Here is a 17,142-nt window from a genome sequence, read left to right on the forward strand (position 1 = left end):
TCAGAAAAGCCTAAGAGCGGTTGTTTTTTTTGGGGTCTGGGTACCCTCAAAAATGTTTCCATATAAATTAATGGTGGGAGCTCCTGGGTGGCTCAGTCGGTTATGCATCTGCCTTCGGCTCAGGTCATGATCTCAGGGTCCTGGGATCAAGTCCCGCATGGGGCTCCTTGCTCAGTGGGGAGTCTGCTTCTCCCTCTTCCTCTACCCCCTGGTTGTGTTCTCTCACGCTCTCAAATGAATTTAAAAAAAAAAAATTAATGGTAATTGCTTCTTAGCTTTATGCATTGTGCAGAATACTCTTGATTTGATTTGATTTTTTTTTTTTAAGAGAGAGGTTGAGGGGGATTGCAGAGAGAATCTTAAGAATCGGCTGTGGGGCTCGATCTCACAACCCTGAGATCATGACCTGAGCCGAAACCAGGAGTCAGACGCTTAACCGACTGAGCCACCCAGGTGCCCTCTTTTGAAAAGTTTTAAAAACACAGATCACGCAAGACCTTCAAGAGTTCCTTCAAACAGAGGGTAAATCCCTAGCCCCGGGGGCCTTGAATCTTATCCTAGACCACTCAACCCTCACTCGAGTGACTTTCTGGTTGTGATGACATGACTGGTTCTTTCCTGCCACACGGGACTTGCATTGTATTCCCTCTGCCGGGAATGCTGTTCTCTTGTCTCTTCACAAGCCTGGCCCCTTGTAGTTTAGGGATACATTGTTCCTCAGAGACCTTCCCAGACTGTCCTGTCCAAATAGCCCACCCCATCCCCAGACATGATTGATCGTATTACCCATTGATTCCTGACCATATACCCAGCTTCTGGAATAGTACTTTGGCATTTATAGGAGGCCCTCAATATGAAAAGTATGTGAATAAGTGGATGAATGAATGACCAAATGAATATATATTCACATTTTTTATTCTGTGGAACCAGTAGTTAGATGGAGTCTGATCGGAAAGCATTACTACCTTTTCTGTTTTCCTAGGCCAATGGTTCTTAAAAGCATGGTCCCAAACCAGCAGCACAGACTCAGCATCACCTGGAAATTGTTGGAAATGCAGTTTCTTAGGCCCTACCCCAGACCTGCTGAGCCAAAAACTCTGGGGGTGGTACCCAGTGATGGCTTCTAGCAGGTTCTCCAAGTGACTCTGATGCTTGAGAACCACTGCCCCTGGTCACTGGTGCAGGACTGGATCCATCTGATGACCCCATGTATCCGCAGCCCTAAAACAATGCCTGGGGCAGAGTGGACGGGAAATATTTGTTGGATGAATTACTCTATCTCCTCTTTCCTCATGACCCCCTCACCCCATGCCTTGCACATGGAAGGCACTGGGTATGCAATGGTTGAGGGAAGGGAGTGAATGCCATTCTGAGGACCCCAGGGAAGCCTTTTGTGCTTTGCACTGCAGATCTTGCCAAATTTAGAATCTCAGCTCATCCATTCCTCCTTCCTGTGGCCTCTGGAGCAGCAGAGGAAATTTCCAGCTGCTGCTAGATGCTAATTTGTTCTCATTTGACCCTTGGGTGCCTGCAAGTTAGTGCAGGGGAAAAGATAATTGGAGGTGGGCTTACCTCACAGCTCCACTGGGAAGGGGGAAGGGGAGTGGGGAGTGGGCCCCTACGAAGACGGAGACGCGGAGACGAAGACAAGGCCAAAGTGCAGCCAGGCCCACAGCTCTGGCGCCTGAGGTGACTGGAAGGGGCGGGTCTTTGCTGCTCACAGATGGGCTCCTTGTTCCCACGCCAAGTATTGCTCTCGACCCAGGAGGCTGTCAGCACAAGAGGGACTTTCTGGGGCTCTCAGCCTTGCTATTTTTATACTCTGACTTCCAGGCCCTGCTTCCAGAACAACACCACAAACGATGAAGGGCCATAGAGCCACTTTGAAAGCACACCCCTCCTGCCGGACCGTCCTGTCAGCTTGGGACAGTGCCTTCGGCCAGATGCAGTGAGACAGATCGGAGACCATGTTAGGTGCAAGATCCTGTAGGGAGGGGAGGAGGGACAACTAGGTGGGATCTTAGTGTCTGCAGGGTGCCCGAGGTTGGAATTTGATCCTGAGGCTTCTGCTGGAGAGGGGCTGCATATCTGTGGGCCAGCGCAAGTGGTTGCCTGGATTACTGAAAGCGGAATTCAGGAGGGAGGCCCAGAAAGGAGGGTCCTATGGAAAGCCTACACTGGCAGGGCCCTTCTGTGGACTGACCCAGACACAGGGGTAGTTCAGGGCTCAGGGCCGGTCCCCTGGGGCACATCTTTGTGCTCTTGCTTAGTAGCTGTTTGCCCTTGGGCGGTCTGCAGACTGGTATCAGAGCCCCAGACTTACAGCCATTGTGTTCTTTGGTTTTTACCACTGTTTATTCACTTTCTCAATTCCCCCAAGTTGTCCATATTGATTTTTCTCAGGTGTCTGAAAAAGTAACAGCCATGGAAACATGGGCACATAGTCTCCCCCCTTGGCTTTAAACCAAACAGCTGTCCTCCCTGAGCCTTAGAAAGGGGATGACGTTACTGTGTTCTTCATAGGGTAGCTGTGGACCCTCCACGGGCCCCTGCGGTAAAGAAGTAATAAAGGATCTGGGTGTCAGGACCCTTGTTACTTTTTCTGTTGACAGCAGTATTGTTACTCGCTCTTAGAAACTCCTGGCAGCGAATAGCACTTGGGTTTCAGCCTTGAAAGGCCTGGATTCTTGTCCTGGCTTGCTTATGTTCCCTCCCTCGCTTTCTAGCTGCCATTGATACGAGCATTAAATGCGGTAACGTATGTGAAGATGTGCTTTACTTTACGGGTAGGGGACTTTTTTTTGTAATAAAGGCCCTAGACCCACAGTGGGAGAAAATACTCAGGAATCATACAAAAACAAGATAACTTATTTATTTGGGGTTGGTTTGTGTTTGAGAGAAACCTAGGAAAAATTTAGCAAATCGTTTATATATATATATATATATATATACATATAATGTATATATATAGAGAGAGGGTGCATGAGCAGGGGAGAGGAAGGAAGGAGAGGGAGAAGCGGACACCCTGCTGAGCAAGGAGCCCGATGTGGGACTCGATCCCAGGACCCTGAGATCATGACCTGAGCCGAAGGCAGATGCTTAACTAACTGAGCCACCCAGCCACCCCGCTAATCTGCTTTAAAGGAGATGACAGGGAGACATGAATCTTTACTTTTAAAATTAAATTTAAATGAATCTTTACTTTTTTACATGAATCTTTACTTTTAAAATTAAAATTATGAAATATTTATTTTTTTATTTGTACATTGAGAGACAGACAGACATTTGAAGAAAGAGAAGGTATTGGCAGAGCCACGGTCAGCCAGGGAAGAAGCCCAGCAAGGCATGGTGGATAGAATCTGGTCTTACCTGACCTGCTCAGGTTCTCAAAGCCCAGCCCTGCTAAGGGAGTCTGGTGGACCTTCTTCTCCAGAGTAAGAGTCACCTTAAAATTATCTTCTTTTATCTTTATTCTTTGAACCGTGATGATCACATAATCCCATAAATTCTGTAATGAGCATTTTCCTTTGGACATACGAAAATCTTTTTTTATAGTGTGTTTAGTGAACTTAATATATTGTTGGCTTTGGAGACCTATGATGTATAATAATAGCAATAACAGTGAATATTTTTTTAAATATTTTTGAATGTTTTTTAAAAGATTTATTTGAGAGAGCTAGTGGGGGGGGCAGAGGGAGAGGGAGAGCGAGAATCTCAAGGAGACTCCCCACTGGACACAGAACCCGACACGGGGCTCAATGCCATGGCCCTGAGATCATGACCCGAGCTGAAACCAAGAGTCGGACACTCAAATAACTGAGCCGCACAGGCGCCCCTAACAGCAGACATTTATGTGGTAAATGTGCCTATTATATGTCAACCTTTATTCTGAGTGTTTTGCACAATACTCGGTGATGTAGAGTGATAGCGTTTTGGTCCCTGTTTTACAGATAAGCATCTGAATTCAGCCCAAAGAGATTGAGTAACTTGTCGGAGGTCATTCAGACCATGAGTGGCTGAGCCAGAATACCAAGGCCCCGTGCAGAGTTCACACTTGGTTGCCATGCCAGGCTGCGTAATGCCATATTTAGAGTCTTTACTGACTCCCCTCATGTCTAGTTTTACCGGAGTATTTAAAAATACTCTTCAGGCTTTCTAGAGACTTCTCCATCTTAACTCTCCTATAATCTTTCCTTAAGTAACCCCCTCCCCACCAACAGTTGGTCTGCGTTCCAGTCTTGAGGTTGGGTAACTGGGATGAAATCCTGTGGCTTGCTTCCTGCTGTCCAGTGCTGACTGGATCTTCCTAAGGTTACTGTTCCACAGTGACTCACCCAAAAAGGAAAGTTCTCCAGGATGAAGGTCTTTTAGGATATTCCCACTGAAAACTAGGAATACCATGACTTCAGAACTCGAGGCAGATCTGTCAAGAAGGGGTACATGACATACAACTCAGTGTGAGAAAACTGCTGAGGATCAGAAGGGCAATGAAACCATCAGACATCATTTCCTTTCTGCAATGTCAGCTCCTCTGTCATCAGCAAACCTTCACTAAGTAATTTTCTTTTTTTTTTTTTTTAAGATTTTTATTTATTTATTCGACAGAGAGAGTGAGAAAGTACAAGCAGGGAGGAGCAGAGGGAGAGGGAGACGCAGGCTTCCCGCCGAGCAGGGAGCCCGATGGCGGGACTCGATCCCGGGACTTCAGGATCATGACCTGAGCCGAAGGCAGACGCTTAGCCATCTGAGCCACCCAGGCGCCCCTTCACTAAGTAATTTTCTGAGAATCAAAAGGGGTTGGAACTTTCTCCTCTTATCACCTGATATTTATAGATTTTTTCCTCTGTTGATTGAGTCTGCATGCCCTTCTTCATGCCATATGCACTGTGGTACTCGTACGAGGGCAACCATTTTAAGCCGCTTTGCAATATTTTGAATAATCTTTTGACAGAAGTGGCTTCTTGGGATTTAGATGTCTTGGCTCCACTGTACTTTGGCGTTAGCTATGGTTTCAGACTTAATTTTAAACAATAATAATAAGAGGGCGCCTGGGTGGCTCAGTCGGTTAAGCGACTGCCTTCGGCTCAGGTCACGGTCCCGGAGTCCCGGGATCGAGTCCCGCGTCGGGCTCCCTGCTGGGCGGGGAGTCTGCTTCTCCCTCTGACCCTCCTCCCTCTCATGCTCTCTGTCTTTCATTCTCTCTCTCTAATAAATAAATAAAATCTTTAAAATAAATAAATAAATAAATAAATAAAATCTTTGGGGCGCCTGGGTGGCTCAGTCGGTTAAGCGACTGCCTTCGGCTCAGGTCATGATCCCGGAGTCCCGGGATCGAGTCCCGCGTCGGGCTCCCTGCTCGGCGGGGAGTCTGCTTCTCCCTCTGACCCTCCTCCCTCTCATGCTCTCTGTCTCTCATTGTCTCTCTCGCAAATAAATAAAATCTTAAAAAAAAAAAAAAAAATTAAAAAAAACAAAACAAAAACAATAATAATAAGAATAAACCTGATCCCTGTTTTCAAGGAAAATCATGCATACAACACCAGTATTGGAAACATAAAAATGGTGCTGCTGTGGTCAGAAGGGTCTGGAGGGGCCTGGAATTCCACCCCCCTGCACCACTGTCTTCCTCCCAATGTGGTAACAGTTGAAAAACTACGGACCTGTTGAATAAGCTCCAAAGTACTTATTTAAGTAGGAAAACAAAGGAAATGGGGGCTATTTCGGTTAAACAAAATAAACTGTAGTGAGGCTGAAGGCCTATTTCTTACTATTCCCTGTGGAACCTATCAATAAAAAAAGAACCAAAATCTCAACTCAGAGTCTCTTGGCCACCAGCCCAGGACTCTTTCCAGTTGGTCATATTATGTTTCCTTTTATCCATAAGAACATTCACATACACCATCAAAGGGAAGTAGACATTGCGATTCCTGGGGGTTGTGAAATTGCTCTGTTTTGTGAAACCGCACAGAACTGATTTCTTCAGAATTCTTCTTTCGCTAAGATCCATCATTCAAAGACGTCATTCCTTCCTTCCTTCCTCCTTGTTTATTTATCCTTCCTTCCTTCCTGCCTTCCATCCATCCATCCACCACTCATCCAATGATGTACAAGACAGATATGATGTCTCTGCCCTCACAGGGCTTGCATCCCTTAAAACCCAATGTGGGATGATGCAGAAGGGATTCTGTAAATGTTTCTGGAACTGTTAATAATACTGTAGAATTGCCAACCTTACTTTCTCCATCATAATCATATCACCATTATCAGTTTTTAGCAATGGAATAAATCCCCTTTTAATTTTTATTCCAACAAAATCTCAGCAGAGATCTTGGTTTCTGTCCTTGGTCCGACATGATTCCATATTCTGATACATGCTCATGTCCCAGCTGTAGAGACAACTAGGATAAAAGTATAAAACTCAGGCCCTCGGACCTCAAAAACCACAGAAATGGTTAACTAGCATCCTTTTTATGTCCTTTCAAGTCCCAAAGCGTGGTTCTGTAAGCCACTAGAATGGGACAAGGAAATACCCTTGGTAGGATTTTCTCCATCTTAATCCAGACATCCATGTATTTTATTTTTCCTGTCCCAGTTGAGATGCAAAAGACCAAAACAACCCCTCCACCCCCTAAAAAGGAGACAGGACAAAAGAGTGTATACATGTTTGTTTCGAGTAGTTTCTGAAAATTTGGGATAAGTTGAAATTATTTAATTATGCTTAATTTCCTGTGGGGGGAGGTGAAATTTCCATCATAATTTGAGACAAGTGGCAGTTTTGCCTCTGGCAGATTTAAATGAGAAAATGAATGCTGGGATGCCAAACACGCGCATGAATGCACATCTGTGCCCTTAGTCTTAATCAGCCTCTTTGTTTGGTTCCTTTTCTCCTTGTTGCCCCTGTAACAGCGGCAGTGGCCCCTGCCCCACGTGATGCAGTGACATTTGCACAGAGCAAGGCCCACGTGCTTCTCTCTTGAATCACTGTGATGCGCCCCTCCGCCCCCCCACCCCGCCCCGGTTCTTGCAAATAGCTCCACGGGAAAGGGCCTGATCCATAGAAAAAAGTGATCCCCCGACTGAAACACAGGTTTCTTAAGTTTTAGTGCCTACGTGCATCTGTTGATACAGCTGCCTGTGATTTCCCCATTGTGCCTCTGTCTCTGTGGATTTCTTCCTCTACATCCTTCTCTCTCCTCTTTCCTCGGGCACTTCAACTCATCTCATATTCAACTGAAAGAAGGCCAAAATGAGATTCTGAAAAGCAAATCAGTATCCAGTAAACTGATAAAATATTGATACAGGCCAGGGATTGCTGAAATTGCTCAGCACATGTATTTTATTCTCCCCGCCCCTCCCACACAATGTTTAAAACATCATTTTTTAAAAATTTGAACACCTTCGGACTTTGCACCTGCTTTCGTTTGCCACAATCCCCACCATTCTCTGTCGTATTCCACACCCACCCTCCTTCATGAATTTATGTTACCAGTCTTGAATTCCAAGGCTTTTCTGGTCTGCCTTCCTTAGGAATCTTCTGTGTACAATTTAGAATTCTAGAGTATTACAAAAGACATCACTGCTTTGTAGATGTTTACAGTCAAATGGGAGGAGTTGTGAAAGCCAAGGGAAGAAGATATAAATACAGTACTCATTTACAGGAAGTGGTTTAAAAAAATGAGAGTTATACTCATTGCCGAGAATGGTATAAGATGCCAACCGGTAAGTCTTACTGATTTGTAAAAGAGTCAGTAGATTTTGTGTGTAACCTTGCAAATTTTGCTTGGGTAGTTGATTTTGGCTAATGGAGCTTTAGCTTGTTCATAGTGTTCTTGAACCTGTAAGATGACGTGATCATGGGTCCTTTATGTCTGTATTCTCAAGTGTCAGTCTTCCTTTCCAGTTCTCTTATTTCTTTCCATATTGTCCCCTTTACCATACTTTGTGTCCACAGGATGGCGTTAGTTCTCAGTAGTGCTACAGACATATCTGCCTATGGAATTCTCTGGACTATTAGTGCCCAAAATGGAACACTTTAATTGTTTCCTCTTTTAAGAAAACCCTCTTGTTTTCCATTTCCCAGCAGATATATGGAGTGATCACTCCTTTCAGACTGATCCAGATTTGCCGCCTGGCTGGAAGAGAATAAACGACATCGCTGGGACATATTATTGGCACATACCCACAGGGACGACTCAGTGGGAACGCCCCGTCTCCATCCCAGCCGATCTTCATGGTTCTAGGAAAGGGTCACTTAGTTCTATAACGCCATCTCCCACCCCAGAGCACGAGGTAAAATGGAGTATCTTTTTAACAGCTTAGTAGAGTGGGTGTGACTTGTGATTTCTCTTTAGACTTGTTGCTTCTGCCCCAACAGGTCATCAAGGTAAGTTTTTTGATGATCATGCATGATGCATTTGAAACCCAAAAATGTTTCCTCTTAGTGTAAATAGCGTTAATACCATCGTTCAGGGGTGTTTTCATTTTGTCGTGGCTTTTGGTCTCTTGAAAACAGCATTCTAGGTATAGAAAGTAAGGGACGCTGATTAATGAGAAGTGGTTAAGATTCCCTGGGGCTCACTGAACCGATATTTTACTCTGCAGGTGCCCTCACATGGTGCTGCTCCATAAAATATTTACACACAGAAGAATGTCTCTTGGCAGGACGTGTTATAATTACTGCATCTCTTATTAGCCTTGGGTCCATTTGACTGCACGGAGGGGATGTCTGCAAGAATAACCCTTGAGAGCCCTTCAGTGCGTTATTTCTATATATTTTTTAAAGGATCTGTTTATTTCGCAGAAGTGACATGATTTTAGACATAAACAGCAGCATAAATTTCTGCTATCCCCAAGGAGGAAATGTGATGTTTAAACAAAGAATTGAGGCATGAAAAAAAATTCCACTGTGGTATTTATTTGTACAGAGATTCTTGCGGCGAATCTTTGTGAATCCCGATAACAAAATATTCAAGAGTGTGGCCGTTGGAAAAGGTCACAATTAAGCGATGGCTTTTTCCAGAAAAGTAGTTGGAATGCTAACACAGGCACATCTGCCTATGTGACCACAGTCTTTTGTTCCTTCAACAACCTATGTTCTTTGACCTTGAGGCCTTGGAGGGGATCTAAACTGGGTCTCTCTCCAACAGAACTCCTCCGCGTTCTTGCAACCATTCTCAGCCTTCCTGGCTTTGAAAGGAGACAGTATCTTGTTTCTTACATCCGGGCTTATTGACTTACTCTTCTCTGGGAGGCAGGAAGACCTACATTCCAAGCCCATTCCTCCTAGTACAGGGCTTCAGCATCTCCCTTCCCCAGCCTGGGCCTCAGATTCTCCGTCTTTCAAGTGACGGGTTGGGGTGAGAGACAAGGGCCTTGGTTGGTTGGCACGTGAGCCTGATAATCAGGCACATGTTTTCCTATTGCTGAACCACATAGGATTTTGTTGCTTATCACTGGGCAGCTTTGGTAACTTTTTATTGAAGTATCATGTTCCTCTTCGCTGAGCAAATTCTGTTCAGTTACTCATTTTGTTAGGTGCGCTGGGGGACAAAGATGAACCTCAAGGAGCTTAGCATGACATGGAGTCCTCCTCCCATCCCAGCCTAATTGTGTCTTGGCATTATCCCCTGGACCTCCGAGTGGCCTCCCAGAAGCTGAGCCAGCCAGGACACCACCTCTGCTCTCTTTTTCTCTCTTTTTCTCACCTGTACATCCTTTCTCTTGGCATCTTTGTTAGACTCTCTTTCTCCATTCCAGGGCTTCGTTCCCCTATTTTAACCCTTCAACCATCTTCACATGGGAGTACCCTACAACCAGGGAATGCTAGGATGGGAAAGGGTCAGCTGATCCCAGTATCCCTACATTATAGACAGGGAAACTGAGGCGCAGACAGGACGGTGACCGGTGACACCGCTGGGTCTAGAACTCAGAGATCCTGAATGCTCCTGAATCTTAGGCCAGGGTTGTTCTCACTCCACTTCCCTGGCTTTGAGATTCCAGCCTACTGTGCTTTCTCATTGTCCCAGAAGTTAGATCAGACTCTCTTTGAGATGTCGCTTTTGTCCTGGGAACCTCTTGTCCTCTGTATGTAGAAGAAATGAAGTTCTTCTTAAAGCCTGCCTCCTGAGGCCGAGGTATGGGTGTGGTAAAGTCCAAGGAGGGCAGCCCAAGGTTTATGGGACTCGGATTTTTATTTCTTCGATGAATATGGCAGGTTTTCATTTCCATGTTTTCTGAAGAAAATCTTGGGAAGAATGCATCACAGGTAGGCAGCTGGCCCTGGGGACGATGGTCAGGCAGCAGAGTCCACCTGTAATCCCTGAGCCTCCTCCTGATGCCCACGTGGGCCTGTTCTTCCCCTTCTCTACACCTGCCTCCCATTCCTGTCCAACTACCTCTCAGGGCCCCTTCCCAGGCTCAGATTGTGTCCCATGGCCCTCGCTTCCTGCTTCCTGCTTCCTCTCCGTGGGTTCAGTGTTCCCCTAATGTATCCACAGCGCTCAGGGTCCCTGCTGCCATTCATGATTTAGTGTGGCTTTCAGTGTATTTTCATAAATGTCATCTCATTTGTTCCCTTCAAGACAGAGAGGACAGCTGATATGTTCCTTACTTAAGAAAAGAGTTAACTAAAGCTCAGTGAGTTCAGTAACCGTGCAGAAGCTCAGTGAGTTCAGTAACCGTGCAGCTGGTGTAGGAGAGGCATGTGTCTAGTTCTCAGACTCTGGACCCTATGCTCTGCCCCTTGGTACTGTGTGAATTTCTACCTTGCTGTCTGTCTCGTGCCTCTTTTCTGCTATTGACCATGCCATTGTGTTGACCCTTATCCCTCCAAGGAACTTTGTTAAAGGATGTGTCATTTTAAGTTTCAGGGAGAGAGAGAGAGAGAGCGCCACTCCTATCCAGCACTTTAATAGACCAATGGACTAGATGTTCTTCCGATCAGCCTTTTGATTGTTCACTTCATACGCATTTTCCCCGTGTACATAGGCCATTATGTCCAAGAACCGAGCACATTTAAGGCAGTATGTTAAAATCCTAGAAGCAAACGTATGAGCAGGTAGAGAGAAGAGGACGGGGGGTAGGGGTAAGACCCAGCCTGCCGTATGTATACCCAGGACGTTTAGATGCTGACATGGATATTAAACCAGAGGCACCAGAGGTAATGGAGTGTTTATGGTGTCAACCTCGTGCCTTATCCCATGACTCCTGATAGAACCCTACGCATCGGTACTGTCGTTGTCGTTTGCTTTTTACATTTGACAACACTAAGACTGAGAGGTGAAGCTTGCTCGAGGTCACACACCTATGCTTCAGTGAAGGTCTGCTGACCCCGACCCCACCCCGGGTTTTATGGTTCTGTTTATTGCGGGGCTTGGCGAGTCTCACAGCTCTTCATCTCAACCCAAGGGCAGGCGGTGTCCTATGCAGAGACTTCTAGAAAATGACTTCTCTTGATAACATTGTCTCAGGTGCTAATGACAGTGGAAGAGAAATGATTATTTCCCTGACACCATTTCTTTGATCTCTAAATAGAATCTGTTTCATACTAGTTTGGAACCATGAGAGAAAGCAAAATGTTAAGGACGAGAAGAAACTTGTAATATGTGATGTTAGAAATGCATATTTTATTCAGCTTTTCCCCCGAGCTCGTTTAGGGGGAAAAAAAAAAACCCCAAATCTGTTGACTCTGCTTCACGAAAGTTTTGTACCGAAAGCTTCCTTACAGTTTGAAATTTTTACATTTCACATCCCAGAGCTCACTGGGGAAGTGCTAAGCGCAGTGGGTAATGTTTCCTCTGTGCATGCCAGCAGTATTTTCTAAAGTTTATAAACTGGCCAGGAAGCATTTGCTATTGAAATTGGGCGCACAGTGATCTCCCCCTCCCCTCCCCAATCCATTGATTTGTTCCAAATTACTTGGATGTCGAATTTTAGAAGAAAGGAGCCACACTAAGTATTTTTATGAATCACTGTTGGCCTGTAGGCAAGTCTTGTCTTACAATGTTTCCAACTGAAGGTGTTTCCCAGTTCCTTAAGAAGAGAAGTATGGAGGAGAGAGTGCGTCTGGAGCAAGGGGATGGGGAATTGTTTCTCAGAACTGTGATCTTGATCATAATTCACTCTGTTCTTCCTGTATTGCTGCTGGGGTCTGTCAGGGCCCTGAGCCGCTAACTCCCTGGGAGGGGAAATTCTGTGTATTACATTAGAACCTGTGGAGTTTCATATACATTTAGAAATAAGATGAAAACACAAAGGAGCTATTCTGTCATCTTTTTTCTGAACTCTTGACCCAATCAAGTAATCATGACTGGCGAGAACCTTCAAGAAGGGCCTAGTGAATGCTATGGCAGTGTTTCTCAGCCTGTGAGCCAAGGCCGGTGGCCAAGGTGAGCTCTGAGGCATGTAGAATATTTTGATTCCTTGGTCCCTACCCGAGGCCACTAAGCTAGATTCTCTACGGGTGGGACCTGGAAATCTGCCCTTATCATAAGCTTTCCAGGTGATTCTGTGTGGAGTAAGTACAAGAGCTGGCCCTCTAATGAATCTAGTATCCCTGTCTTTGTTTATATTTCACTTCCTCTTTGGACCCATCCCAGCTTCTCCTGGGAATTACTGCTCTCATCCCTCCACTTTGAAAGCCCTTTATTCCATAGTGTCTTTTTATAGTATTATTACTGTGGCATGTCAGTCTCCCTCCCTGGGGTGGAGTGGGGGTGAGGACCTGTCCCCCCTCATCTTGTGTCCCCAGCAACTGGCACCGTGTCCGGTACATGGTGAAGCTCATTACATGTTTGCTGAATGAAGGAATAAACCAGTGTCGTAGCTGAGCAGGTTCTTAGTTGACACCAGAGCCCTGGGTCTCCTGACCCTCCTCTGGCTCACAGAGATGAATTTAATTGCACACGTATTTGGCAATCTGTTTACTAGTTTGACTCTTTTTTTTTTTTTTTTACTTCTCTGGGTTATGTTTGCGTGACAAACCATCCACCAAAACACAGAAAGCATTTTAAAAAGAAGTTAAAAAATGTGCACACATCTATGGATTCAGTGCACATTAACATCACGTGGCCCGTTCCTTAGAGTTCCAAGGTTCTGGGTGCTCTGCATTTATCATCAAGGCCACATGTACCGAGGCTCAGGTCTTGACAGAAGAGGATTAAGAAGCATAATTCATAACACTTTATAGTCCATAGGTCCCCCAGTTTTTTATTCTTACCAATGGCCTTTTTTTCCTCCCTGGAAAGAGAGAGCGGAGGATAGGGGAACTGCCATGTCTTGGGCACCTTCGGGCAGGCGGTCCCTATGCTAAGGGCTAACGCTCTTGATCTCAGTTTGTCCACACCCTGATGGTGAGGTCTTCTTAGCGCTGTTTCTAGATAAGGAACTGAGGTCACAGAGCAGATGAGAGCAGAAGCAGGATTTGAACCGGGCTTTGCAGCAGAACTTCTGAAGTTCACGCATGTGGAGGTGATGTAGCTCCTGTCAAAGTCACTAGGGGACGTTCTTTTGCTTTCCTCTCTGCGTGGTTCTCAGCAGGTTCACCCTCCACGCTTGCTCTCCAGGTTACATTTTGATATCACTTCTTAGAAACTTTCTCGTCCCCCTGGACCCATCCTCAAGAGCTTGCTGCTGACATCGTCCACTCCAGTGTTAGCTTTTTTTCAGCAGAAGGACAATGTATCACTTTCATTTGATTTGTAGAATTGCTTTCTGAGATCCCAGAAGAGAAAAAAGGAAGAAGAAAACCCTTCATAGTCAAGGTTATACAATTGGATTCCCTTAGTGGGTCCACCCTCACACAGATTCTGCTGTATGGTCACAAAGGGCACCATGCTGAAAGGTCATGAAGGGTCATGATAGGCACCATGCTCCAGGGGCTGCGTCATTCCCCAGGGACTTCACCACCTCTGAGGAGCTAAGGCTCCAAGGCTCTCCCAGAACTCAGTGTGATCACTTTGATCAGGGGAAGGGGTGCTTCACCTGGTCAAGGTCAAGAAAAGCACCAGGAGACTATGTCCCCACCTGTAACTCTGGCCCCAGAACATTCCATTGTGCAAAGATTTAGCTGCATTGCCTGAAAGATTATCAGTTGAGAGGTCATCGCTCATGGAACACGGTCTCTGTTCTTCCTTGACTAGCCTTTTCCCTGTCCGTCATCTTTGTCCTTCCTGAGGCCCAGTGCCCACCTGCCTTTCCCTCTCTCACTGTCTTTCTCTTTGTCTCATCTCTTCTTTCATCTCTCACTCCCGCCATGCAGACTACAGACTTTCTGTAGAACCAAACAATCTCTTTGGGTTGTCTTTAAAAAAAAAAAAAAAAGATTAGCTAAAATGTTGTATTCTTTTTTCTTAAAAAAAAAAAAATTAGATGAATAGAATATGTGGTTATTAAAACGCAAGACAGATTTTGTTGCCCTTAATTTTTTAAAAAAGAGAAAAATTATGGTCACTTCTATAGGAAAGAGAATTTCTAAAAATGAGTGCTGTTAGATATAGGAGGGAAAAGGGTCTTTTGTCCTAGTCATAACATAGGTTCTCTTAGCCCATACTTGAGTTTTGTACTAAAGGGTTTCTTTAAGAGTCCCCATGTTATTTTAGCTTTTGAAAAATTGCTTTATACGACCTTTGTTTATTTAACTCCATAAGAGGTGATTGTTGGAAGTTTGCCAGCTGACTCATGTCTCCGTAGCATAAGAGCAGGATTCATAGAATTTTAGAATTATAATCAACTTTTACATTACAGGGACCCAACATAAATACATTAAAAAAAATTTTTTTTAAACCATACATGCATACAGAGAACTATTGTAATTAAATGCTGAAGACTTTTCTGAATACTTGTTTTGAAAAAGTACTCTTCCTTTTTTTTTAAAGATTTTATTTATTTATTTGAGAGAGAATGAGAGAGAGCACATGAGAGTGGGGAGGGTCAGAGGGAGAAGCAGACTCCCTGCCGAGCAGGGAGCCCAATGCGGCACTCGATCCCGGGACTCCAGGATCATGACCTGAGCCGAAGGCAGTCGCTTAACCAACTGAGCCACCCAGGCGCCCCGAAAAAGTACTCTTTCTATCCTGTCCCCACACCATGCCTGTTGAGGATAATTTGATTTCAGATTCCTCTTGTCAGACACCCACTTTTTTTTTTTTAATTTCTCTGTGAGAACATAATTACCTGGAGTCTTACTAATTCACCATCTGATACCCTTTTTTAACATTCAAGTTCAATGAAAAAACAAATATTGCTCACATGTAAACTGTGATGATGATTTGGGATCAAATAGGCTTATTTTCCTTTAAAAAAGAAAAAAAGAAATTCTAGCTTAAAATTCTTGACATTTCAGGTCCTTATCATATGAGTCCCCCTACAAGGGTGATTCTAAACTTTTCTTGGTCACCAGCCCCTCTGGAAATATGGGAAAAGTGGGAGATCTTCTCCCCAGGAAAACGCACACACACAAAACCCCACCCCGATTTCAGGGGGCCTCCCAGCTCTCCTGGGCTAACACGTTAAGACCCTCCTGTGTTAGGAATTTTCTCCTCCGTGAAAACTGAACACCGCTTCGGGGGATGGAGTATAGAGGCGAAGGGCTAGGCAGCACTCCTGCTCTTCCGCTCAGTAAAAGAGATTATTTTTTAAAAAGTAGATACAGTGGTGTAAGTTCCACTTTATTTCGAAAAACTGCAGTTCGGGTGCTTAGTCCAAAAAGGAAAGCGACTGACACCAGCTCTGCAGTGGTGACGAGAGATCTACATCTGCAGGGGCTCCGCGCTTGTCACGTCCTGCCGAGTTAAAGGAACACCTGTCTCTTCCAACGCTCGGCACATCTGAACTTCTCTGCCTCTGCTCTGAGTGGGTTTCAAAATTATACTGATGTCGTGAGCAGACATCATGGGTCCCCATTCCCGTCTCATTTTCAGAGCGCTTTAGTTGAAAGGCGACTGGAGCAAAAAGTCTCCGCTGTTGATTTATTATCCGAGGAAAGAGGTGATTCGCCCGATGCATTGGTGGAACGCATTCATAACCATGTCCCTGGGTTTTGTTTGCTTCATTTATTTCCCCAAATGTTACATGAAAAATATTTGGATATTCACTCACTGTGGTAGAAAGGAAAAACAAAAAAAACCCAACAACCTTGCCTGTTGTCTGAGGGCAATGAAAGGGCTGTTTAGATTCAAAGATCTATTCTGAGCGGTCTCCCAACAAGGCAAGGCTTCATGCTTTGTTCTAGGATTCTGCTTACAAAATCATTTCGTGATCAAACATTCATTTGTGAAGAAGCTTCTGTGGCAAGGAGGCAGAGCTTCTTACGAACTGGAAGACTTTACATTAGACCGTGGAGAGCTGTTTTTGGTCAGTTAAATCTCGGCAGATGTTGACGTCCGGCTGCGTTCCTTACTATCCCTCCTATCCTTTCCTTGTCCTTTTCTCTTTTACATGAAAATAGTTTGAGCCCCAGGTTTTTATGCCCTTGACCGGGGACATTCCCCCGTTTTCAAATCCTCGCAGTGACAGGTACCATCCCTAATTCTGCTCCCATCTCCAGAAGACAGTTCTGTTTGGTTACCGGGAGAGAAAGTTTCCCGTGGTATTAGGTCCACTAGGCATTTAATCTGTGAGCTTAAGGCCACGTCTAGAAGATCTAACACTGACTGCTAGCGCTGGTCAGTCATTTCTGTGGTAAGTAACGCGAGCACCATCTCTCTCCTCCCGCCCTAGGCTTCAGGTGATAATCTAGATCTAGAGCCAGCTAACCAGTTGCTGGTAGAGTGAATTTGTTCCCTAACCCGTCCTGTGAATATCAATGCTAACAACAGTGTCTTGTGTTTTTCTTTTCCTCTTTCCTTTTTTTTTTCTTTTAAATGAATGTGCTTTTTCCTATGTGAATAATTATATGTCTAGAAACAGCCATGGAGTGATTTTGCTGTTCTGAATGGGGGAAAGATTAATAGTGACATTTGGAAGGCAAGTATATTGTCAGATTCTAGATCATTTAATATTTTGTCCTTTCTGCATGGCTGTGGCTGTATCTTTTTCTTCTTCATGAATATCATCCATTCTGCAGGGATGCCGTGATGGGGCTTGCTAGGGATGCCCAGCTCACACACATGTTGCCTTTTTTTTTTTTTTTTTTTTTTTTTTTTT

At 44.8% G+C, this 17,142-nt stretch overlaps 1 protein-coding gene across 1 annotated transcript in view; it reads left to right on the plus strand.

Moving 5' to 3' along the window:
- APBB2 (amyloid beta precursor protein binding family B member 2) overlaps positions 1–17,142 on the plus strand; it is a 360,396-nt gene that overhangs the window by 234,653 nt on the left and 108,601 nt on the right. Inside the window, 2 exon segments of the mRNA XM_021701683.1 lie at positions 8,084–8,289; positions 16,900–16,962. Of these exon segments, the coding sequence (XP_021557358.1) occupies positions 8,084–8,289; positions 16,900–16,962 (269 nt within the window).

The sequence above is a fragment of the Neomonachus schauinslandi genome, chromosome 2 (genome assembly GCF_002201575.2).
Source record: "Neomonachus schauinslandi chromosome 2, ASM220157v2, whole genome shotgun sequence".
In the NCBI taxonomy this organism is placed as follows: domain Eukaryota; kingdom Metazoa; phylum Chordata; class Mammalia; order Carnivora; family Phocidae; genus Neomonachus; species Neomonachus schauinslandi.